Source organism: Prinia subflava, chromosome 4 (assembly GCF_021018805.1).
Source record: "Prinia subflava isolate CZ2003 ecotype Zambia chromosome 4, Cam_Psub_1.2, whole genome shotgun sequence".
Lineage (NCBI taxonomy): Eukaryota > Metazoa > Chordata > Aves > Passeriformes > Cisticolidae > Prinia > Prinia subflava.
The window spans coordinates 24,021,568-24,047,043 of record NC_086250.1 but is presented as its reverse complement, the minus strand read 5'-3'; the positions used below and the strand labels follow the sequence as shown (position 1 = coordinate 24,047,043).

The 25,476-nt window shown below is 49.3% G+C and overlaps 1 protein-coding gene across 3 annotated transcripts; it reads left to right on the top strand.

Moving 5' to 3' along the window:
- Positions 1–5,403: 5,403 nt before the first annotated feature.
- Positions 5,404–14,278, top strand: TOB2 (transducer of ERBB2, 2). Of its 3 annotated transcripts, XM_063396010.1 has the most exons (4): positions 5,404–5,783; positions 7,400–7,494; positions 8,972–9,048; positions 9,885–14,278. In XM_063396010.1, the coding sequence occupies exon 4, from the start codon at positions 9,971–9,973 to the stop codon at positions 10,991–10,993; it is 1,023 nt and encodes a 340-aa protein (XP_063252080.1). In that variant the 5' UTR covers positions 5,404–5,783; positions 7,400–7,494; positions 8,972–9,048; positions 9,885–9,970; the 3' UTR covers positions 10,994–14,278. The 3 variants fall into 3 exon arrangements, with proteins under 3 accessions (XP_063252080.1, XP_063252081.1, XP_063252079.1); XM_063396011.1 differs by lacking the exon at positions 8,972–9,048; XM_063396009.1 differs by lacking the exons at positions 7,400–7,494; positions 8,972–9,048 and having other exon boundaries at positions 5,406–5,783.
- Positions 14,279–25,476: the final 11,198 nt, after the last annotated feature.

Genomic DNA, 25,476 nt, shown 5'->3' with positions numbered 1-25,476 from the left:
TGTGTTCTGGACTATTGGCCGTGTGTGTGCTGGAAACCATAGGCTTCTTGTTTGTCAAATACCAGTACAGGCTGAAAGCAGTCTGTCGGCTCAGCAAAGATCTGGGAACAGGCGCCTTTTTGCAGAGGTGGAACTGAGTTCCCCATGGGTGTGTGCACTCCTCAGATGGTTAAATCAGGGTCCTGACTCAGTGTGCCCTGTACTCCTTCAAGCGTCTGTAGTCTGAGCAGAGTGTGTGCTACACTGACACATTGTCTTTTTGCAGTCTTGGGGTGCAGAGCCACAAGTCCTCTCTGTTTTGTGCCCCTTCCAGGATTTCAGCTATTCCCTTGAGGCTAGTACCAATTCCTCTAACTACTCTTTGGCTTAAATACCTCTTCTACCTGCTCCAACCATTTGGATAAAAGTGAAAAGCACACAAAAAGTACTCCCCTCAAAAGTAATTTTTCCCTGCTGCAGCTGGCTGTAGCTGTCACTGGCCCTACAGCTATCTCAGCTGCTTGTCCCTCTCCTGCCCCCAGCTATTAATTCTGTCAGGTTTCTCTTCCAAGCTTTTTGCAGTTCTGAGAGTATCAGTATCTCTTCTTCCCTGCACCATGGTTCCCCTACACAGCTTCTGATGGATGCCATTTGCCAAGATGTTCAGAGCAATCTAGCTCATTGGTTACAGCAAACCTATTCTCCCAAAGCAGTTCTGTGGGAATAAGCAACTGCCTCTGCAGACTGGGAAGCCCATGTCAGACCTGTTATCAGCCATTTTAAATTCTGTTCCTTTAAAAGCAGGGCAGATTTGTTGTACTTGGAACTTTATCACTTCAACCAGAATTTATCACTTACCCTCAGTCAGGCCGCCCAAATTATCTCACTAGGAATGCAGAAGATTTGTACGCATTTTTTTCTTTCCCAGAAATTTTGAAGATGACAAAGTTTTTCAGTAAAGGTAGAGGGAAATGAAATAAGGAGTTATTTTTTGTCTCAAAACCAGTACACCTTGGTGAACTAATTTTAGAGCACCCCTTGTTCCTAATAATTTAGCAGGATCAGCTAGGCAGGGCTTGCTGTAGAGGTATGAGTGTCCCCATCCCTTTCCCCATCCCCCAAAACAGCTTAGCATACTCACTTGCTTGGCACTCCCAATGCCGTCATGATGACGGCTGGATATTCTGTATTCTGAGAGTTAAGGGCAGGTGGAGAGAGGAAGGGACAGGCTGTTTCCCCTTTGCCTTTTTTGCTCAGACAGCTCTGGGGAGCATGCCAAATGCTGCTGGCGCTCAGATCAGTTCAGTGCCACTGCCTTTCTGGTACTTTAAGAGCATGGATGGGACATTGCCCTGAAGCTGCTAATTCAGACAAGGGTAATGGACGTATTTGTGTAGCCCAGAAAAATATGACCTTGCTTGCTTGGTGTTGGGGGTTAGATTTGCCTCTTTTTCACGTAGAGAATTTTTTCCCATAAGTTTCTAAGAAACCCTAATGACAGTACTTAGCCAGAACAAAGAGAGTAGTTGAAGGACATGGCAGCACAAGGCTACACCTATTGTTTTTAAGTCTCTGGGAGTGTCCCTCAGAGGGGAGAGATAACGGGAGCTTTGGAAAAGGTAAAAAGACAGAGCTGGGGGAGGGGGGCTCAACTCTTGCTCTCAGCATCGAGGAAGACAGTCAAGCTGCCCCTCTCTGCAGGAAGAGTTCACGGCCATCACTCTGCCTCTGCCTCGTCTTGGGAAAGCTACCGTCATCTGCTCGTGCACCCGGGAATCCTGAGCTCATTTTCTCCAGCCCTCCCCCCACCGCCGCTGCTTCTTTGGAGCTTTGAGGCTCTCCTGCTACCCTGTAGCCCTGCACTGCCCAGCCCTGCTGGGACACCCCTGCGGCTCCCAGCTACCAGCGCAGAGCTCCTCATCCACCAGCCCGGGACTTTCCACCGTTCCAGCTCGGCCTCTCGGAGTCCTGCAGGGGCACCGAGATCAAACTGCCCCGGGCTTTTTTTTCTGAAAGAAAGCCCTCAAGGTTCTTGGTTCTGTTTATTATTAATGCTGTAGTTGTTGTTTGTTTGTTTGTTGTTTGCCATATATGCTAGTAGAGAACTGTTATTCCTATCCCCATACCTCTGTCTGAAAGCCCCTTTAATTTTCTACATTAGAATAATTTGGAGGGAGGGGATTCAAATTCTCCATCTCTAGGGAAGTTCTGGCCCCTTCCTAGCAGATACCTGTCTTTCAAACCAAGACACTTGGTAATGGTTTCTGCAAACCAGTAGATGATACCTAGGCAGGGCCTCTAGAAAAGAGCATTATTTTTCACCTAAATAGATTTTAAAGTACTTGTCTAGGAGAAGGAGATTGCCTTGCAGTTCTGGAGACCAGAGCACCTGCTAAAAGGCCGAGCTTCCCTGCAGGGCGAAAATGAGACATGTCCTGCTGCTGCATGCAGACCAAGCTTTGGAAGGGCTTCATCAGTCTATGGATTTTTATGCAGCCAGATTCAGGGGTTCCCTGACTGACAGCTACAAAGTACTTTAGTGGCAACAGCAGGGAAGGCTGGGAGAGAGAGGGACAGACAGCTTTGTCAACATGGCAGCTGAACCCCCATGGTGCTGTCTTCAAATCCTAATGCATGGAGCTAAATCCTGCCCTTACTTTGCTAGGTAGTGTTAGTTTTTTTCTTCTTTTTTAATTAAAATGTTGCATAACAAGTAAAAAAAAATCCTTTCATTTCAAATATTTACATTGAAGGAGAGAACGTGGGACCTTTTGGCCTATTAAGTAATTGGCCTCTGTTGCCAGTACTAACAAGACATTGCTGTATTCTGAAATGTAGGTGTTCCCTGCTACACACCCCTTCAGACCAACTGCCAGCCACAACTACAGCTAAGCTCAGCAAATAGCTCTGTAACAAACATCCAGTCCCTTGAACCACCTAGACCTTGTCTTGACAAAGCCCTTGAGCCCCAAGCATTACTTCTCTTTCAAAAGAGACAAAACAAAAAGAAAAGGTAGGCGGAGGTCTGGAATCTGCCTGTGAGCTTTTTCTGTGGGAGCTGCATGGACAAAATCTCACTTCTGAAACCTGATCTGCACAGGAGCTGTTAATTTCTCATCACAGACATCAGCTAGAGACGTTTGCCTCTCTCAGTAGCAGGAAAGAATTTTTCATATCCTTGGGGTTGTCATGTGAATTGAATGTACAAAGGATTCAGGGCATGGCAATATTAATTATGCCCAATTATAACCTGACTCCCCTTCCTTGGCATTAAAGAACCCAAGCAAACAAGCTCTGTCCCAGTGGCTGGGAATTGCTCCCCTCCCCATGCACATGTGACACAGGAGCTTTGCTTTGACCTAATAGCCAAATGGCTGAGAATGCAGGAGTAGATTCTGTGACAGAATTCCTCTGCCTGCATGTATACAAGGGCAACACCATAATTAAAGGAGCACAGTCAAGGCACAGGTATTTGAAAGAGCCCTAATATGTGACACCCTCTTACCAACACCTTATTAAAACAATAATAGAATTTTAGAAATGTAATTGCCTTTTTTTGCTTAATGATGCTAAAAATAGCTCAGTCATTTTAATTTCCTGATCTCTGTCTTGACAGTATGATTTTTTTTTCCACCAATGCAAGGGAAAAATTGAAAAAAAAAAAAAAAGGTGTTCTTTCGTAACTAAATTCCTTTGAAAATAGGAGTGACAAAAATAAGGCTGCTCATAATAGCTCTCATAAATCTTCCCCTTCTCTTTCCCCTTTCCCTGCAGAAAAAAAACCACTTCAAAAGTTAGTGCTTTTTCTGTAATCAGTGGGAAAATGAGCAAGGCTGGCTGGGAAGGAACATTAATTAGATTTCTTAACAGATGGTGTTGGCTGGCCTCAAAAGAAATCCTCTTATGTGGCAAAGTCAGTACCTGAGGTAAGGTGTTCCTGAATGAGGGAGGACAAATCAAACCTAGAAGGAGGCTAAGGACTGTTGTGGAAATGAGGCAAGAGATGGACTTTGTAATTTTGCACTTGGGAGATGGTTGCTAGGCCAGCTACCCCTGCTGCAACAGGAACAGTGGTAATGCCTGTGTCGCCCTTGGTTTGTGTCAGCACTGAGGAAGATGTAGGACACATGGCTGAGAGCCTGGAAACACCATTCTTGGTGTCCCTTTCACTAGTTCGGAGTTTTCACTTGGGTGAAAAGCTGCTTTATGCGTGGACAGCAAGCAGCCTTTTACCAAGTGGTGTGTGTGGACGGTGGTGTGACCTTGGACTGTAACATACACGGCCTAGGGATGCCTGTAGGCATTTTCTTCATTTTCCTGGAATTAGTAATGGGTCTGCTTTGAAATAGAGTGCACATCTATTCGTATGCTGACTGAGAGTGCCTTCAGCTTGCCAGTGGGTGGTGCAGCTCAGCCTGTAGCGGTGGAGGTGCTGCGATCGGCCCATAGTTCCAGGGCTGGCCGTCACCGCGGTTGTCCTTCCACAGGACAGACTAACCCCAAGCCCTGCCCGAACCCGCGAACGCCCGGCGGTGCTGGGCGAGCACCCGGGACTGGGCAGGCTGTGACCGCCCCGGTGACTACATCTCCCGGCAGCCCACATGGGGCCTCCGGCAGCGCCCACCGCGCACACCCCATTCGGCTCATTGGCTGGGGCAGCGCTCCAATTCGGAGGCGCCGCAGGGCCTGGCCAGCCAATGGGACGGCTGTTGCTGACACGCCGCAGTTATTTTTAGCACGGCAGGCGCTTGCGCACCTTGCGGCTCTCTCGTCTCCGCCGCGGCGGGGCTGGCCCTGCTCTGTTGGAGGCGGAGGGACATAGGCGTGCGGAGACGAAATAGTCCGGGAGGCGGGAAGCGGGTGCCGGAGGCGGGGTCTCCGTCCCCGTTTCGGGGCTGCGGAGGTGGCCGTGCTGCTCGTGTCCTCCTCGCGGTGACACCAGCCCGCTCGGTTTAGCCTTGCCCCGTTGTTCCCTGGGGAGATGCGCTCGCAGCCCCCCGCCGGGATCGGGGACCGGGGATGCCGAGAGGTTTGCAACGCTGGAGGAAGCCGGGATTGCCCGTGGGCAGATCTCCCCAAGCTCCTCCACTGTTAACAGGACGGGGGACTACACCGCGGGGGTCTTCGCAGACATATTTGGGATGTGCGGGGAACTGTCCCTTCGGGAGTCCTGGGGCTGAGCCCCACTGAGCTGGGGCTTGACCGTACCCATGGTGCGTGGGGTACCACGCCGCCGGTCCCGAGCCTCCCCGCACCGTTCGATTCCTCTCCCCACCCCCATCCCCCCCCCCCCCCCCCCCCCCCCCATTGCCTCATGCTAAACCGCTTGGGGGAATCTGCAGGTCAATCCCTGCTAAGGCCGCGATCTCCTTCCCTTGAGCTCGGATCCGGGATAGTCTCGGTGCCCGGGAACCAGCAGAGGGAGCTCCGCCGCCGCGCCCTGCCGCACCCCCACCTCCCCCGCCGTCCATTCCAGGGCGCTGCGGTCGGCGACGGAAGGAGGAAGTAGTCCCAGCCCTCCCACCGCGGGTCGCATCACGCGGGGCGGGAGCGGATCCGTGCGCCGAGAGGTTGCTAAGGGTGAAAGTTTGCCGTGAGTTGGCTCACTCGGGGCCAGGGCGCGGGTGGCTTTAAGAGTACAGCAGCAGCATCTCCGCCACTGCGCTGGGCCCGCCCTGCGCCATCGGGGACAAGGGAGGGAGGGGACGGACGAGGCGTGGCAGAGCAGAGCAGAGAGCCGCCGGCAGCGCCCTCGGTCCCCGAGACAGCCGCCAGCAGCCGCCGGCCCTGGAGTCGAGGACGAAGTAAGTGGGGCCGGGGGTGCTTCCCTCCCCCACAGTCCTTTTTGAGCGCGCGTCCTCTTTGTGGGCTCGGTCTGAGAGGGCTCGTGGTCCCCGTCCCCACGAGGTACAGCGATTTGCCCGTTCATGGAGTGACTGTGCGGCTATGGTCCCCGGAGACATTAATGGGGCTTCAAAGGAGAAGAATGGGGGTGAAAGTCACTGGGTCGGGGACGCTTTGCAGTGCCCCAGTTCACCATTTTGTTCCCTACAGCCCAGTTTGAGGGGCGGGGGCTGTTGGAGCAAGATGCGGCTCAGCCGCAGCCTTAGGAGCCCCAAAAGCAGGCTGGGCCCAAGGGCGGCGGTGGGCATTCTGGGCTCCCAAGAAAGGGGGATGTCGCCGGGGTGTTGCCTTTCGTGCACGATGAGCTCCAAGGGGAGGAAGCCTGGCGACAACAAAGGCGCTGTCGGGGCTGGGTTGGGCTACCGCCCCCATGTCCCCGGACACCCCTATCTGTGGTGCCCCGCTGGGTGTGCGGGGCCAGGACCTCGCCCTTGTTGGCATGTCCCCATCCGTCCGGCCACCCTGCTGGGAACCTTGTTTGCCACTTCGCGTGCCCCACTGGGGCGAAGGGGACGAGCAGCGGGGGAAGAGGAACAGAAGAATACTGGGCTTCTGGCCTCCCGGGCTCTGTTCCGCAGCCGTAGGGGGGAAGCAGCTGCAGGGCTGGGGATGCGTCCGCCCTTCACTGACGAGAGGCAGGGAGGGGAAGGGAAGGAGAGAAGGGGGCGGCTGCTCGGCTGTCCCGGGCCGCGGGGCGTGTTCCCGGCCGTGGGCAGCTTCGGGAAGGGCGGGTGAGGCGGTCTCAGCGCGCATGTGCTCTGGAAAATTTTGTGCCCTGCCTCGCCGCGGGAGGAGCCGGGCCGGGCGCGGGGCGCGCCGGGAGCCGCAGTCCGGGGAGAAGTAGGTCGCGGGGCGGGGAGGGGGGCGAGGACTACAGCTCCCGGCGTGCCGGGCCGGCCGGGTACCGGAGATCGTCGCGCTACCGGGTATGGAGGTGGCGACGCGACTCGTCCCCGCGGGGCCTTCGTCTGGCGAGGGGGAGCCTCTCCACCACCCTTGGCAGGGTGCTGGGAAGGGCTTTCTCGTTGGTGACGGGTGTGTCCGGCCGTGGGACCGCAGGTCGCAGTGGCAGCTGTCTTGTTTAAGTCCCGAGACGGCGGCCAACCCGTTCCCAGGGCCGGGCCTCCTTCGGGAGCTCGAAGGGGGATACCCGGAAGGTCACCCTTGGCGTTGGTGTAGCTAGAAGAGGCAGTCCTTCCCGTGTTCTCTCATCTCTGTTGCAAGTGATGGTTTGGCCTCTCCCCTTCAGCATACCGACAAACGGGGAGTCTGAGGGAGGTCCTGCCTTCCTTCCGCAGAGTAGAGAAACAGCTCTTTGTTCCCTGCCAGCACCTCGATGTTCTGCCCATGTACAGTAAACATTTACTTTGAAAATGCTGGCTTTTATGGAAGACTGCTCAGAATATCTCTTACAGTTGATATTCAGTAGTTTCTTCTCTCAAAGCCATGCTGCTTCAGCTATATTTCAGTGGGTTTGGGGGGTTTTAAAATTTAAGATTGTTTTATCACATTCCAGTGCAGTAGAAAGAGATTGAGGGGATCCTACAGGAGCGCATCTTGCCATGCCAACAATACTGAGGAGCCAGTGACTTTTTTTTGTGCCTTCAACAGGTATGAGTTGTATGCCACTACCTTGGCAGCTCTTGGTGTTATTAGGCTAATTAACTTACCCTTTTCATAAACAAGGTAGAGAGTATCCTCTTTTTAGGAAAACAAGAGAAAAGAAAAAAGCAGATAATGTATAATTGTGCCTGCTCACTGCTTTCTGCAAAAAGTTGATGAGTAATTGGGGTGCTCTGTGTATATTGAGACATTTGTATAGCAGATAGGATGTTAACAATATTTTGGGCACTGTTCTTTTCGCAATCTTTAATATCTGGTTTCTTAATAGATTTTGGATTTGGATTAGAATTTATCACAAGATAAAAGACTTACAAACTGGTTGTTCTCTTCCTGTTTAACTTGCTGGGATCCCAAGGTGTCCTCTCTTTTGAATCTCTCAAAGCCAAAGAAGTTAGAGAGCTCTATGTAATCCTCCCTTGAGGTAGTATAGTCTATACAAGCTCGTGTTAGGGTTTAGGTGTACTCTTCAGGGGTTTGCTTCATTCTTCGTTTCTGTGGAAAAGGCTCTGTCTCTGTGCCAAGACGTTCACCTTCTGAAAATGGCTTCTTCTTAACTGTTCTTAGAAAAACTGTGGTTGGTTATTTCTTTTGTGTTCATCAGTTCTTACTAGGACCTGGTCAAGTTTCAGTGACCTACCAAAGTTTGTTACATTACAGTAATTCCTTGAAGCAAGTTTTAAAGGCAAGACTTCTCTTTCACTCCCATGTTTCTGTGTTTTTTATGTTGCAGAGTCAACCCCAAAGGGGGTTCCTTCCAAAATTGGCCTCCTTGTTGGCAGATCTTAGGTGTGGGATCTGTTTCTGGTTACCATCTTCCTAAAGCTAACCCTCTGTGAATGTGGAGTAGTACAGAAAAAACATAGAATCTGCATCCCTTTTTTGCAGTAAGCTTCAAAATATTTGAGGGCTTCTTTAAAATTATTTGATCCATCCTGTCCACTAAACTAGACCAAGCAAACAAGTCTGGTCAGTTTTTAATTCCTCCCGACCTAGGTCAGTGTGAATACCTGGCAGGTTGTGCTGCTGGGATTTTACAAGGGAATGCTGACTATGTATGTTTGTACTCCATCCCCACTCCCAAATAATTGTCACACATCATAAACATTGGCTTGAGTACTGTGCACAAATATCTCTAAAGCCCATTTTAGGAAAATGGTTGAACACAGTGTGTCTCTTTGAGCAAGGTGAAGGCGGCTGGAGACAGGTCGGCCTCTGACTAAGCTGCTAATTAAAAACTGGATATTCTTCTTTCCCCTGGAGAGGTGTGGAAGCTACTGGAAGTGTGCTTACTCTTAAAATATCTGTGGTATTACTCTTCTTTGGATGAGTGACAGAATGTAGTGCTAACATACCTAGCTTGGGATTTTTTTGTACCCAGACAAACATTGTTTGCAAATCTGTGTATAATGGGAGAGTTGAGTGTTGTGGTTTTGCATTGTGCTTTTGTGGGTTCTCTCCATTTCAGAGACTTCCTCACAAGGCAGTCAGAGAGAGGAGGGAGAATTACTTCAATCTTTGGCAAGCAATTTCAGTTTTTATTAGGTAGGTACCTGATCCTGGCAGAACTCATCTTCCCTCTGTGCAGGGATAAGCAATGTGAACTGTGTTGGACAGGCTGTTGGCATGTGTGTATTTTGTGATCCTGTGCACATCTAATGTACCACTCTCCCCCCCTCAGCAGACTTAAACTGAGGTTTTATTCTTGTGGTTAGGCAGAGTCTCAACTGGGTACACTTAATAAGACATGTGCCTGCCATTCAACGGGATAGTAAACATGGGCTGGCAGCTGGTGCCCTGGCACCCTCCCTTGCTCCTTGTTCCTTCTGCACTTGTGCCAGCAGCATGTGGCACCCAGCACAACTATCTGGCCTACCAGAGGAGAGGCTGGCCCTGCCATCCTATGCATGAGCAGGTCTCTGCATAAAGCTGCTGAGCGAGTCATGAAGCTGTTCAGATGCTGCACTTGGACTCCGGAGCAGCTGGTGCAGGTAAACCATGCTGGAAGCAGCTGAGTGCCAGGACAGGAGAGGTGTGGTAGATGTGCTGACAGAGCTCTGCCAGAGCAGACAGTGGCCTGCCAGGTTACAGCAGCAGTGCTTGGCAGCGAGGTGGGTGTGATGTATGTACTTGTGTATGGGTAGTGGCTACACCCTTATTTCTTCTGAAAGAGGAGCAGGGAGAGTTCTCCCTTTCAGCATCCCTTTATTTTGAGGACTACTAGATTTGTGGTGACTTTCCTAGAGAGCATTACTTTCTGTAAGTATTTGTGCAAACTGCTCACTCTGCTTTGTTCATGAAAAGGCACAGTTGTTTATCTCAACAGGTGGAGAGTTGTTACCTTCTCTAGTCTTCATCTATCCTTTTCTCTCTTTCCCTAGGTCTCTTTGGAGTCAAAACTTGTCTATGTTCCTGTCATTTTGTCACTTTTAATACACTGCCCTGACTTGTTTGCTGGGAAGAGAGTATGCATCTGGAGATCAAAGTTGCTCTTAACTTCATCATCTCATACCTGTACAACAAGCTTCCTCGGAGGCGGGCAGACCTGTTTGGTGAGGAGCTAGAGCGCCTGCTGAAGAAGAAGTATGAGGGTCATTGGTACCCAGAGAAACCTCTGAAGGGATCTGGCTATCGCTGTGTTCATATAGGGGAGACAGTGGATCCGGTGGTGGAACTGGCAGCCAAGCGGAGCGGGCTGGCTGTGGAGGATGTGCGTGCCAATGTACCAGAAGAGCTGAGTGTCTGGATTGATCCTTTTGAAGTTTCCTACCAGATCGGTGAGAAGGGCTCTGTTAAGGTTCTCTATCTAGATGACAGTGAGGGCTGCAGTGCCACAGAGCTGGACAAAGAAATCAAGAGCAGTTTCAACCCCGATGCCCAGGTATTTGTCCCTATTGGCAGCCAGGACAACTCACTGTCCAACTCTCCATCCCCCTCCTTTGGCCAGTCACCCAGCCCCACCTTTATCCCTCGCTCTGCGCAGCCCATCACTTTCACCACTGCCACCTTTGCTGCCACCAAATTTGGCTCAACCAAGATGAAGAAGGGTGGAGGAGCTGGAGGAGGGGGCAGTGGAGCAGGAGCTGTGCAGCAGCCGAGAATGGTCAGGTCTCCCACCACCAACCTGCTGAAGCACAAGGGCCTGTCCCTATCTATGCACTCTCTGAACTTCAGCGGGAGTGCTGGGAGCCAAGCCCCACAGTCACAGCTCTCCCCCAATGCCAAGGAGTTCGTTTACAGTGGCACCTCGTCAGGAGCCAGCAGTCTCTTCTTTGATGGTGTTGCCAGTGAGAGCGCAGCCAGCAGCATCCCGCCAGCATCACAGTTCAGTGCCAGCACAGGTGGTACCTTTGATATGGCTCAGGTCTTCAGTGGCAGCACCAATAGCCTCTTCTTGGAGAAGTCTCCCTTTGTGGAAGGACTCAGCTACAACCTGAATGCCATGCAGTATCCTAGCCAGTCGTTCCAGCCCGTTGTCCTGGCCAACTGAATATAAAGGAAGGAGAGTATTTTGGGGCAGGGTGGGAGGGGGGAAGCCAGAACAAAACAAGAGGGAGAGAAAAGAAAAATAGAAATATACAGAAAACATTAAAACCTTACAAATACAGGTTCTTTGGAAAAGAGCTCAGTGTTGTTGCGCTGAGTGGTAACACTCCTGAAGCACTGAATTGTTTTTTAACTAGTACCTGTGCTTTTTTCCTACTCACTTTTTTACTCCCTAAAATGAGTCTTGGGCTTTTCTTTTTTGTTTGTGTTCCCTCTTCTCCCACCCCAGCCCAGGACTGGTGCAACTGTAGGTCGCAATGCTTCTGATTGCCTGCACCACCCCCTGCCCCACACTAGACACAGGGTCCTTCCACCTGGGTGTAGGGATGTCATCTTCATACCACTGTGCTGGAGGAGGGACAAGAGTCAGTGTTGGTGGTGGGACACACACCTGTTGCGTGCTAGCCAGAATGGGTGTGTGAGCTTGTGTTTTCTGTTACAACTCTGCATGTAGACAGAGAACATCCCCTGTTCTCACGGGTGCAGACCATTGTTCTATTGTGGCTCCAGCCCAAGCTATCATCAGCTGTTCTGTCTGTGTGCTGAAAAGCACTGACTCTTCTCCTTGACTATCTCCCAGCACGTCACAGGGCAGAGCATTACTATGAAATGGCTTCTTCCTGCTCCCTTCCTCATCTGCACTTCCAGCTGTGGCTACAGGGGGACAGTGCTTTGAGCTTACTGGCTCTGGATATTGGACCTTTTTGTACTTGAGCAAGAGAGCCTTTTTATGGTCTCTCAGGGCTGCCCAGTCAGTCTGGATGACAGCCCCTGTGGTGTAGAAACACCATCTGTCTCTCTTTGTGGCTTGGGGGAGGTGGCACTGAAACAGCTGGACCCCACTTGGATCCTCCCCCTACTTTCCCTCCCCAGCAGCAGGGGCCAGCATCCACTTTTGGTGGCCTCTGAGGTCAGAGTTCTCATTATCTGCTGTGAATTCATCTTGTCTCAGAGAAGAAATTCCTTCCTTTTTAGTTAGTGAGGCAGCACAACTTTTCAGGAAGATAGGGTAATGTTGAAGCTGCTGTCCTGAGTGGTAGGATAAGGGTTTATGCTTTCAGCCAGGTACACACGTGATTAAATCTCTTCCCTTGCCTTTCTGGAGAAGCATGAGAAGGTGGCTGATCCAGTGAGAAAAGGGAGCATCTAACATAAATTCCACATTCCAGTCTGATCACATCAGCATGGACAGCAGCAAGCTTAGGGCAGGGCTGGGCTCTCCAAAAGCAAGTGGTCATCTCAGCCTATGAATGTATGGTGCCTCTTCACATCAGGGATAAGATCTGTGACTCTGCAGCTTTTTCCAGGATGATGTGCTGCAGGCAGTAGTGGCTGTTCAGCTTGATCCCTTCTGTGCTGAGGACTCCAAAAACTACCTTCACAAAAAGCCAAAGGAGGGCTGCTTCATGCTCAGGAAGGGTGGAGGCTTTTTAGGTGGGAAGAGAGGTCTCCTTGGAGGCTGCTGTGTGAGCATAGAAGTGTGCAAAAAGGAGAGAGATGGAGATGAAACTTCAGTCTTTCAGGTTCTCAGTTTAAATGAAAAATAGGCTTTTGCTGCTTCCCAAACTTGAGGTTTGATTTTCTTTTCATGATGCTTCTTGGAGCACAGTCTGAAATCCACTCCTCCTGCACTTGTGGAACCAATGTGCTCTTTCAAGAAATCTGTTTCAGGAGAGATAAGCTTGACATGTGCTTTTCCTGCTCCCTTCCCTGAGATGGAGGCACTCCAGCTCCTTTCGTAGTGTTGCCAACGTGCATTTGCAGAAGGTAATGGGCTGTCCCAGGAAGACTGCTTCTGGCCAGAGATCGCCAAGGAGAGTTTCCAGTGCATGCTTCCCTTTGATGGGTGATGGAGCGCATGATACTGACCTTGTGCCCAGCATAGGCTCCCAAGCAGGCTGCTGGCTCTTGAGTTATGACCAATGCACCAGATGGGTGAGGAGAGCAGAGCCCAGACAGTTTCCCCAAAGCTGGTGCCCACATCATCAACCCTGCAGGTTTCCAGACTAGGACAAGTTGATGAGGAATGGCCCAGCTGTTGTGATTCCCTTTTCTCTTTCCTTTGAACTCACTGCTTTTAATGGATACTACCACTGCCATGGAGTCCTTCTCCCCAACAGGGTGCTGCTGGATGCCACCCCACATGCTGCACTGGACTCTGAGGGGTGCTCAGCCCCTGATGGCAGGACCTGGTCCAGTTGCCCTCCACTGACCCCACATCTGGGAAAGCTGCCTGCCATGAGACAGCATACTCTCCTCCAGCACAGGGAGGGAGAGAAGAAGTGGAGATGTTCCCTGTCCACCTGCTTATGTGTGTGAAGCTTTGATGCTGCATTGCCCTGCCACACGTATTATACCTGCTTTAAAAATAGTGGTATGAGTGGAAGGAGGAAAAGAAGAGGGACCAACCTCTTTGCATCTTAAAAGGAAAAAAGTGTGCTTCAGAAATGTTCCTCCAGCATCAGGCGGCAATGGAAACTAATGGCCTTTTCAAGTCTTTTCTAGTCTTGGATGTAGGCGTTCAGCTTCAATTTTATTTTTTAAAAACCTGCACTAATTTACCTGGTTTCTGAGGAAGAGAGGAGAGGTGGTTTTTTTTAACTTTTATTTTTATGGGTTTATGTTCTTTTTGTTGTTTGTTTATATTGAATAATTTCCTACATTTGTAAAATGTAAGAGGTATATATAATATATGTATATTTCTAACATAAAAAAAGTAATTTTTTTCTTTTCAAGATTTTTTCTTAAAAAGAGGAGAGAAAAATATTTTTTCAGGAAAAAAACTTTAAAAAAAAAAAAAGAAGTGGTGAAGATTCCTTTCTCCCCACTCAGCCTCCCTTTCTTCCCACTCCTCTCCAAGGAGTGAATCGACAGTTGCCTTGTGGGAGAGGAGTGAAAGAGGACAGAAGAGTATGTCTCCAAGTGGAGGGTTTCTGCATGTGCTCTCTGTGCTTAGGGCTTTTTTTGGAGATGGGGACTACTGAGAGGGTGAGCCAGGGGGTTACTTGTCTTTTTCTTTTTTTTTTTTTTCTTTTTTTTCCTTTAGAGAAGGAGGAATACAATCAGTTTTGTATTCAGAATGTTGTGCAATATTTTGGAATGGGATATTGGTGTGTCTAGAGATTTAGTTAAAAACAAACAAAAAAACCCACAAAAAGGTTGATCAAATCTGTACAGTTTCTATTGTTCCAGATTTTTTTAAGTTTGTATTAAAAGCATGATATAATAACTGTTTGTCGTGTAGTGTGTGCTCAGGGCAGTGAGAACACCTCAGCTGTGCCTGGTTTTGGGTAACGAGAGATGCAGCTGCCTTTGGATGAACTGGTGCTCAAAGTAAATCTTGCAGACAATGTCCTGATTTCACAGCATTAGGAATAGCTCAGTGATTCCCAGGATTGTGCAACACAGCCAGGACAGCTGTCTCAGTGACCTCTCTTGCTGCCAAGAATAGCAGTATGTAGGAAAAAGTGGCGATGTGCCTGGCCATCCCTGGTCCTGCCATGATCTCCCTGGGGGAGAGGAGGGAGCCTTTGATGTGTGGTGCTTTGGGAACCTTCAGTCAAGCAGCAGAGTTCCTAAAATACCCAAATTCTGTGGCAGCTCATTAGGACCATCATCTATGAGGCCGGGTTAGGAGCCCTCTGATGTCACTACATGGGATAGATAAAGCTCCCCATAGCAGTGCTTCCTGCAGAGAGGTGCTGATCTGGGGTTTATTTCTTTCCCCTCTGCACAAACTAGTTTGTGTTTATCCTGGGGTGGCTGGGGTACTTGCTAAGCAAAGAGAGCATCAAGGTACATGTGCAGGCTCTGTGCTCCCTGCTCTGCATGTTCAACCAAGGTGACTTCCCATAGTGGGGTGGGCTTGAGGCTGGATATGAGAACATGCAGCAATGATAGTGGTCTGATTTTGTTGCTTTGTAAACTCTCACTGATCTGTTTCAAACAGAATTTCTGTTTGAAAGAGTATTTTTTCCTCTTTAGCAAAAGGAGATGAGATGGCTGAGGAAGGTGCTGAAATGCCTGTCATGCCCCACATGTATCGCTGACTGTATGACCCAGCTTCCCCAGCCCCACCACACTCCTGATGCCTCCTGCTTGAGGGGTGCCTCAAGTTCCCCATGCTGCCTCCTTAAAAAGTTGTTGAAAGGAGCTGCTCTGAATGTCCTTGAGGAAAGCAAATAAGGAAATGGAGCTGACTCCCACTAGCATCCTTACCCATGCCCTCTCACACCCCCTATCCTAAATTTCTTCCTGGGAGAGCTCGCTTTGCCCTTGGTTTTGCAAGCCTTAGGAGCTGGGCTGCTGCTTATGTGTGCTGTGTGCGGCGTGATGGTCATGCTCCATGAGGCAACAAAATTCTTTTTTCCCCTTTGTGTCTCAAACCCCTTGTAATCATTTATATAAAGCACACACAAAATGTTTGCCCTTAGACATGTTTTTGGAAACAGAAAATGTAGGGTGACTGTGTGCCTTCCTGATCCTTGCCCTGCATGTGCTCAGCTGTGATGCAGGAAGGCATGGAGCCTTTCCCTTTTTGGGCACAGGTTGGAGTTGGTTTACAGCTGATAGCTGCACAGCCTGGGCAGGGATTAGGGAAGAGATTAGTGTAGCCTTGTTCCTCCTGAGGTATTTGTCACTGTGCTGTCTCAGGGACCAGGAAGAGTGTAGGGAGCTGAACCCCACGTAGTGCAGTGTGCAGGGAGAGGCTCTGCCTTCCATCAGCCTTCAAAGGGAACTGCTGGAGCCCGGTGTTGGGCTAGTATGGGGTAGTGCTTGGGTGTGGAGAGTGTTTGCCGGGTGTTTGGACAGTGACCGAGTCGGTACCAGAGCAGCTTGCTCTAGCAAGGCATGGCAACAACATGGGACTTGTCTCCTGAAACCTCGGAAGCGAGGGGCATGGTGGTGTTTAGACACTCGTCATAGGGGACTCCCTTATTAAGAAGGAAATTTGCAACTTGAGTCAGTGAGAAGGCAGGCTCCTGCATGAAAGGAGGAGACAGCTCAGGTAGAAAATGCCACGCTTCTGCCTTGGGCTTTTCAGAAAAGTCTGTGACAGCAGCAGCAGCAGCAGTGTCTGACTCAAATTGGGCTGTTTGGGGAGTAGGAAGGGGCTGGTGCCTGGAGGAAAGCCTTATGCAAGCATGAAAACTGTGGACTGTGTTTAAAATACAGGTCCAGCAAAATAGCCCAAGTTTAATTCAACAGGAGAGGATCTCCTGCTACCCCTCTTCCTGGATCCTCCTGGAGACTTGGGATTATTGAGATTGCATAACACATGGCATGGGCACTGCCAACAGCCAGTGCCTCCCCATGTCCCAGCACTTGCCGACATGCCAGGACTGAGAGGTGGAAAAACACCACTAGTGCGGGGGTGAGGACCTGCTGAGTCGTTGGCATCCCTGAGGAGTTTTCCTGCCAATGCCACCTGCTCCATGCTCACATGGCTGCAGCCACAGCACTGCCCATGGCCCCAGTGGGTGTGAGGGCCAAGGTTGACACCATGGCTGCAAAGGGCCAGACAGGTCTTTCCACACCACATGTGGACTCTGCCAGAGCACAGGCACTAGCCCAGCTGCAGGCTGTGGCCAAGGTTAGTCACCTCCAAAACCTTGCTCTTTTTCCTTGGTTTTTTGTGGTGGGACTCCAAACACAGCTGGGAGCATGTTCACCCCCAGCCTTGCGGAGCTGTTCTTCCAGTGTCCCCCCCCCTGCTGCCTGTGTTGTCACCTCCAAAAACTTGGTATTTTTATAAAGCTGATGAAGAATGAACGTTTCTCCCTCCATCCCTAAGACAGTCCAGTGAAGGATAAGACCCGTCAGGCACACATGGTGCTTTTGAGCTGCACTGGTCAGTGAAGGGTGCATTATGTGTGTGGCCATTGCCAGTGGCAAAAGTGACTCCAGCATGGTACGCTATGTGTCAGGAAGGAATGTGTTCTTTTTTCTTCCCTAAGAAGCCCTCAGAAGGCACAGGAGCGAAGTAGGAAAAGAGGGTCAGGATTTTATTTTGCCTCTTTGCCTTGAGGAGGGCAGGGAATGGTACAGGTGAAAGTGTGGAGAGAACTTTCTCCCTCTTCACCAAATGCCAAGAAGGCAAGAATAGTCCCCATGTTGTTCTGCAGTTGCTGAGTCCTAGTTGAGGGAGGGGGGCATTTGTGCTTGTTTTTTTGGCTTCACACTGCTGGCACAGTTTGACTGGTGAAGGAAGCAGATCCTTCAGGAAGGAGTGTGTCCCTCATACTTGGCAGGGTTTTTCCACCAAGGACAAAGTTTTCCTTCAAGTGAATCAGCCAGAAACTGATTGCAGAAGGTGAAGCTGGGGCAAAAATGAACCTGAAATGACCCACACAAGGTGATGCATAGGGAGGGCAATGGGCAATATTGCTGCAGCAGGAAATGCTTCTTTCATGGACCTCAGCTGCAGAGCTCAGCAAATTCATGCAAGGGCCAAGTCCAGCTTCCCTCAGCAACAGGCATTCTTGCATTTCCTGATCTTCTTGTGATTGGGTTCAGTGTCAACATGTGCTGCTCCAGGCTCCTTCAGCGCATAAGCAGCATCACAGCATGTCCAGGGCGCCTTTCCAAAATCTACCGAGGTCATCCTCTGTCCCTGCCTGTGCCCAGCATTGCTGCTGAGCTGCAGCCAGGACACTCTGGACATCCCCCACAACATCCAAAGTGGCAGCACTCGCACAATGCACTGGGCAAGTGAGGGGCACACAGAAAAATCAGGGGGGAGCCACAGAGACCAAATCTGCCAATCTGAGGTTGGCATCCTTGTGGGGACAGACTGGCAGCACAGTGGAGAACATGGAGAAGAGAGCAGCTGTGGTGTCTGGAAGACCACAAACATGAGCCAACGAAGGACTGAGGAGCAGAGGGAAGGAGAACAGCACGCCAGGGACATCTGACGTGTTTACATACAGGTGCTGATGTCACGGGGAGGCAAGGGAGGCAGAAACTCTCATTTTCCCATCCCTACCTGGTGAAAAGGTGCATGTTCCCAGTGACCCAACATGGGTGGCAGCTGTGTGGGCCTCCGTCCTTGCGAGCCAAGCAGAGCCTCCTTATCCCCACCTGGCTCCCTGCTTGTCGAACTCCCATACATGATCCTCCTCCAACTCTCAATGTGGGCTGGTCTTGGACAGTGCTTCCCCTCTGAAGACCTGGCCAGATCTCACAGGGGGGCTGTGAGTCATAATGCTGTGGTTGCCTCTTGTACGTGGAGATGCCGAGGCTTGGGGAGAGGCCATGGCTTCACCACACTCACAGGGAGTACAAGCACCAGGCTGGCAACCATAAGTCTCCTCTGCTGCCTCATGCTGATCTTCCAGCACTGGGAGCTGCTCTGAATGGTAAAGGAGGTGATGCAAAGAGTTGGGATGGAGACATGCTGGGGAAGGGCAGCTTATCCCCTGCAGCCATGCTGCTGCCAGCCACCACACTGCTGCCAGCCGCCACTGAGAAAGAGAAAGGGCTTGAAAAACCCAGACAAAACAGGATCTAACACAACAAGACCAGAAAGAACACAGGTGGGTTCTGATGCTCCAAGGCAGAGCCAAAGGTGACCTGCACTGCTGAGGAAAGCAGTGTAAGCTGTCACTGTTGGACAAGGCACTGGATACTACAAGCCACAGTCTGAGTGCTAACACATCACCACGGGGAACCACAAATTGCCAGTTTTTAGAAACATGAACAAAGAAAATTTCTTATGGTCTGGATTATAAATCATACCACAGATCAAGTGTGTATAAAATCATGCAAGAGAGACATCATTTGGTTCTCCAAATTAGAGACTTGACCATTGAGAATAACCAGTCAAAGCCAGCTAAGAAAAATTATTTTATTTTGATAAGGCTTTAGTTATAATCTTGGAATTATTGTCTTTTCCAAAGCTTCAGTGCTCTTTGAGAAATCCAATTTTCTTTCATGGAGATACTTGTTATGGAAATTTTTTGACCAGTCACAGATCTTAAGTAGAAACCTTCCCAAAGTGAGTTGTTACAGAGATGACAGTGAGGGCTACAAGAACTCCTTCATGAGCAGAGAATAATACAGCATGTAACCAGCAGATACTCCATCAGTTATACAAGGCCAGTATATACTGCAGGAGAAAGCCACTGATCACAACCTTATGTGAATACACAGACAACATCACAGCTGAAAAGATTTTGCTACTTTATATTTTTAAAAAACAACTCCAGGCTTCCCAGTGTGCAACTTAAAATGCTCTGAAAGGACCCAAGTCCATCCAAACTTGACTCCCGTGTTTTATATTGTGGTGTGCCTGAACTGGCTGAACTGTTGACTTCTCTGAGTGCACAGAGTAACTGCTGAGACCTATGTGTTTTCCAGCAGCACCTGATTGATCTCTACCTGTGTGTTGGTTTAACACAGATGGTAAAAAGCAATTAGTGATTGACTTTGAAACTGACAATCAGATAAGCCAATTAAATATAGGGATACACCTCTGGATCACACAGGCTTAAAAATCAGAAGCAGCTCAGGAAGCTTCTGTAATATATGTTGCAATGTAATTCGTGCTAAATATTAAAACTACAGCATTTTCTACCAAAAGCCAGGTGACGGGGAAAGCAATATGCACCAAGTGATTCAGATACCAGAGACAACAGCTCTCTCCAGAGATGTGTATTTCAGAAGATTATTGGTCTAACAAAACTCCTGTGATATGCATTCGATATGCATCCATGATAATATCCAGAGAAGTGTATTCCAAAAAGATTTTCGTATGAATTATTCACCCAGTTCCGGGAAAACTTTCATCATATGCCGCGGAAAGAAAGAAAAGCTACTTTCATATGCTAAAAAAGGATAAGACCAACGAAAAGAAGCACCCTGCAAAAGCAGTATCGGGGAACCATGGTGATTTCGGTGCGATAAAGGCCGAATTCAGGTTCCTCCCGGTTCCAACTGCGAGGCTCGGGGCCGATTTGCTTGTGGCTTTTTCCAAAATTTATACTTTGATTATTTAATAAATTCCTTTTATTTTTAAATTAGCCGATTCATTTATAACACTTCCTTTTCTTTCCTGCCTTGGAACAGGTAACAGGGCCGGTCTCACTCCGCCCCGTGGCTCCTCGGGGCCTGGTGGCCCGGCCGGGCCCCTGGGCGCGCCGCCCCCTGCTGTCGGTGAGGGGGAGGGGAGGCTGCCGCTTATGTCTGCTGTTATAAATGCCAATCAGATATTACAATTTTAAATAATAATTTGGTTTATTAATAACAAATCAAATTACAGAATTTCGATAACCCACCAACAGCGGAGAAACTTGACAGAGTTTTCCCGGGAGATGTCAAGGGTGAACCGTGAGATACAGGGTCTGGCAGCCTGCTATCTCCCCCAACGGTTCACAAATTCGCCCTGTTTGGGGCTTGGGTTTTATACACTTTATTTAGCCCGTGGCAATATTTCCCCAGATTCACCATTGTTTCCCCACTAACTAAACAAAATTCGGGAGGCTCCCCAACCAAGCAGAAAAGAGTTCTTTTCTTAGTTCAAGTGTTAATGTCCAATTTCAATAGGTCCTTATAGTTGATGAGTGGTCTAGATATCGAGGATGTGACTTGATGGTCCTCGAAGCTGGCACCCAAGGTGTGAGTTGCTGGTGCCAGCTTATCTCCGGGGTCCTCTCCCTGGTGCTTGGGCAGCTGCGGGCTTTCCCGGAAAAATCCCTTTGTTCTCTTATGAATGGAGGTGTCAGCGGTGTCGGGGCTGTCAGTTTCGCCGTCTGCTGCAAAGTCTCTTTAAAACATAAACTTCTACCTGATATCACATTATACAACTTTATAAATTTCTAATTTATCATAAAAACATGAATTAACCATCTATGTTTATAACATCTGCCGAGCCCCTGATAGCAGCTCTGCTGGGCACGGCAGGACCCGTCCTGCTCTGCCACGGGCCCCTCCTGCTTCTGCTGCCAGCTGGCCGGGCCCACCCCATGAGACCAGGGGTAGGCAGGAGGCCCTCAGTCCGCGGACTCCCCAGCAGAGAGTAAAAGGAGAGCCCGCTGCTCTCAGATCCCTTGGCGCGAGAGGCAACCGCCCGACAGAGGTTATATGACCACCGCAGGCTCTTGACAAAATTTAACTCTTTCCTGGCACAGATGAAGCTTCCAAAGCCCTAACCCTTCCCTGAGTGAGATCAGACAAAGTGGTTGAACTGTAAGGAGACACAGCATGAAACTGAAGTCAGTGAAGAGAGAGAGTTAAATACTAAGGAGGACAAAGGAGTGAGGAGTTGCCTCCTTTGGCTGAACTTCTCTTGTGAAACCATAGAGAATGGACTAACTTTCCCTGTAACAAATGAATACTGTTTAGGGGGAGGCAGAGATCTAGTTATAATTGTGGATTGATATAATTGAGATTTAATGGAGAACTTTAAACAGAGGAAGATAGAGAGAAAGTGATATGAAGCCCTTTGCTCCCAGGGAGAAGGGAGGCCCCTCTTCCTGGAGATGATTTTTGGAAATAGAAGAAGAGAACCTTTGTTTTATACTAGAAGAGACAGCCTTAAACGGTACCCTAAATAAGCAGACATGATCCATATGCAGTGTTGGGAAAGCTGCTAATGGGAGGGACTTCACAAAGACAGGTTCCCGGGCGGCTGTTTTTGTGAGAGTTGAGACCCACAACAGAATTGTTTTATGTTGTCAGTGGGGAAATTCCATGGAAGTTCTATGAGAGACTCCTCTCCCAAAGAACTGATGAAAGATTATTTTAAAATGGTGAAACTGGGTGAAAAATCACAGATTTTGTGTCTTTATATTGTTTGTGGGCAAGTGAACACTTGTGGGGGGAGGAGGAGTGTTTTGAGTGTTTCATTTTGATTCTCATTTCCTTCTTTTAGTGTGTGTTGATAAATCCATCCTTGTACCTTTACATTTGGGCCTGGTTTGCTTTGCTTTCTCTCTTGATCTTATTTCACAGCAGAAAAGACATTCAAACCACTAAATTTGGCCAACAGAGTTTGGCAAACGTGAAACCATTACAACCTGTGATGGAGCTTTCCTGGAAAGTGGAATGAACTGGTTGAATGAAGCCATCTGAGGGCCACAAGAGCCGTCTTCAAAGCTTAACTAGGAAATGGAGGTCTGTGTTAGTACCTGTGTCCTGACCCTTGCCTTGCCTGTCCAGTAGAGCTTCCTAGTCCAGAACCGGCTGGAGCTGGTTATCTTCCTTTAACGTACCTGGAATGTGCTACACAGTTGCATAAGTATCTTCTCCAGAGCTGCTCTGCCCTCATAGGGCTGCAATACCTGATGGGGGTGGGCCCCATGAGGAAGCCGGTGAAAGCTAGACCTCAGCACTACACTGGAGAAAGACAGTGTCACCTCAGTGGTGTGACAAAGCTTCCCACAAATGACTGGACATGTCTTTTGGCTTCCACAGCCGAGAGGTAAAAAGGCAAAGGGAAGTGGCGTCCCTGTGTTTGCCTGGTTAACAAAAACCGAATTATTTTATCAAGTGACACTTGTTAACATTGACAGAATTGGGTACAGGACCCTGACCTCACAAAAACTCTCAACAAACCCTTCCCAAGTATTTTTCTGTGATACAACTCTGTTGAGTCAGGTACAATTAGCAAGCCACCCCCCCCCCCCATTTCACTGTTTTTAATGTTATCCTCTCTCCCTGGAAAGTCTGCAGACAGAAAGGCGTCTCCACTGCAGGCTGTGCTGCTCCCCTGCTAGCCAAATGTGCAGAGAGCTTTTCTTTTGCTACCATACCTGGTAAGGCCGCTCTCTTCACCTGCAAATACTGCTGGGGGAAGTGTAATTGTTCCTCCTAGCGGTAATTGGCACTTGGCAGGATCTTACTCATCTTGATGGTGACGGGCTGGCCTTCTAGGCTCTTCCACCAGCAAAGCAGGCTGCAGGCCTGTGGCTCTCCACCTCGAAAACATTTAAAAGCCTCTTATCCAAGGGTGCAGTTTGTCTTCACTCCTGGCTGGAACCTGCCCTGCCAAAGCATTCACTCGTGCTAGGTGAATGCTGGCCTCTTCACAGACAAGCGTCTGCTCTGCTTTGTGGATCTGTTCAGCAGGCAGAGTAGAAAGGAAGGTGAACATATGCAACTGTGCCCCTGTAATGTTTGCTGTTACATGCACATGCTGCCAAAAGCTATAGGAAGACCTCAAGGGTATGGAAAGGCTTCCCAACTCCTCTGGATATGACACCAGCTAATGCCACTATGGGTGCTACATTCCCCAGGTAGGAGCTCATCCACCTGGGAACTTGGGAAGCATCCTTCTCCATCTAGCCTTCTTCATCCTTCTCCTTCTAGCATTCTCCTCTCCCTCACCTCTCTATCTTCCTTGCTCCAAGGGATTATTTTCCCTAATGCTGTGGCCTGATCCTAGCAGCAAACAGCAGCCAGCAGGTTGTAGGGTGTAAGGGAGAGTTCTGCCATCAGTGAGTATCTCTCTCTCTGCCTTCTGCGGTACCTATCCCCCTTGTGCCATTCACCTGTAAGCAGTTGATTCTCGCTTTTGTCCCTCTTGCTGGTGTTCTCCACTTCCCACATATGCCTTGCCTGTCTGGCAACAGCCGCCCTCCATGCAGCAAAACAGCTCTTCCAAAAACATTGGCCTCAGCATGTGGCTGCATTGCACAGTGGGAGCACTGGCTGCACACTGGCCCATCCTGGAGCAGTTGGTTTGGCTGGCAGCAGCATTGCTGCTCTGCTACTGCTGCAATAGCCCAATTACTAGCTCAGGTGTTGCCACAGTCTTTGGCTGCAGCCCAAGAGCTAATGCTGGAGCAGGTGGCAGATGCCAGGATTGCAGAAGCATGGCAGGAGACGAGGGGAGCACATTTGGAGCAGCTTGTTGAGACCAGTTTTTGCTTACCAGCTGGAATGATGGGTTTTGCAAAGTGTGTTCCTGCTTTGCAGAAGTCTCCAAAACAACCTTCAACCTCTGAAGAATGCTGCAGCTGCATTTGGCTCTGCCACCTCTCCAAGGATGTCCAAAATTATTTTGGGATTACAGCAGTGACCATAGCCATGGCCACTGGTTTTCAGCAGTAGGAAAACTCATTAAACCCCAAAGGTGTTTCATCAGAAGCAAGGTGGCAATAGGGCATTTACATGTCACTCACGTTGATGAAACATGGTGATAGAGGGGAATAAATGTCATTGTCTGATGAAAAAAGCTCCATCTTACCAAATTCCTGCACTCTGTGTCTACCACAAAAGCCTGAGGCACTTGAGAATTACTGATCCCAAAGCAAAGCTATAGAAGGGAGAGGAGAGAAGAGGAGAGGAGAGGAGAGGAGAGGAGAGGAGAGGAGAGGAGAGGAGAGGAGAGGAGAGGAGAGGAGAGGAGAGGAGAGGAGAGGAGAGGAGAGGAGAGGAGAGGAGAGGAGAGGAGAGGAGAGGAGAGGAGAGGAGAGGAGAGGAGAGGAGAGGAGAGGAGAGGAGAGGAGAGGAGAGGAGAGGAGAGGAGAGGAGAGTAGTAGTAGAAACTGTCTAGAAGTGTACAGGTGGTGCAGTGAAGAATATCCAACTTGACACACAGCAAGAGCTTAAGGAGCTTTCTCCAAGTAGGTTGAAGAACTGATTAAAAAGAGGCTCAGAGCTATGACCAAAGAAGCTGTTGATGCAGTTTGACTCCTGCTATGCTTACATAAGCAGGAGTTTGTACCTTCTTGGTAGATAAACAGGATTATGTCAAACTGCCTAATGCTATCATTCAGTTCTCTTACTAATGGAAACACTGAGTGTGGGCTAATTGCTTCAGCCAAAAAGGGAGGCAGGTTTTTATGATCACCATGCTGTGTTACCCTACAAACTGCTCCTTTCAGAGCTCTGCATAAAGCAGGAGTATAGATCCAGCTCTGCTTGCTTATGCTTTAGGAGTCAGGATACACTGAATCTTCTCCATGTGAAGTGCCTGTCCTTGCCATCCTTCTCTGGGGCCTGTTTCTGCTTCTGCTGCACTCAGTATCAGAGCTGACTTCTATGGCAGCATTACTGCCCTTAGATGTCAGGCCCTCAGTGGGCTGCAAAGAAAAGGACTGAACAAGTCTACACTTGGATAACAATCCATTATATTCATGCTTCTTTCCCCCAGTGGCTCAAAAAACACCCACTGCTGCTGAAACACAACCCCATCTTGAAAAGTGCTGTATGACAGTGGGTGTCATGGCAGCCATTTTGTACTAATAACAATGATTTTGTACTAATACCATATCACGGTAGGGAAGACAGAAATGACTAATTAAAATGCTGCAGAGATAGTCAAGTCATGAGAGTATTACTCAAGTGCAATTTAGCTGGGAAGCTGCAATTCATAGCTCTGCTATTACAGAAGTACTACAGGGCTTAATTGAACACATTGTTGCCAAGGTATCAGGGTAGCATCTTGCCTGAATGCAGCTCCAGGCTACTCACCATTCAGACTGG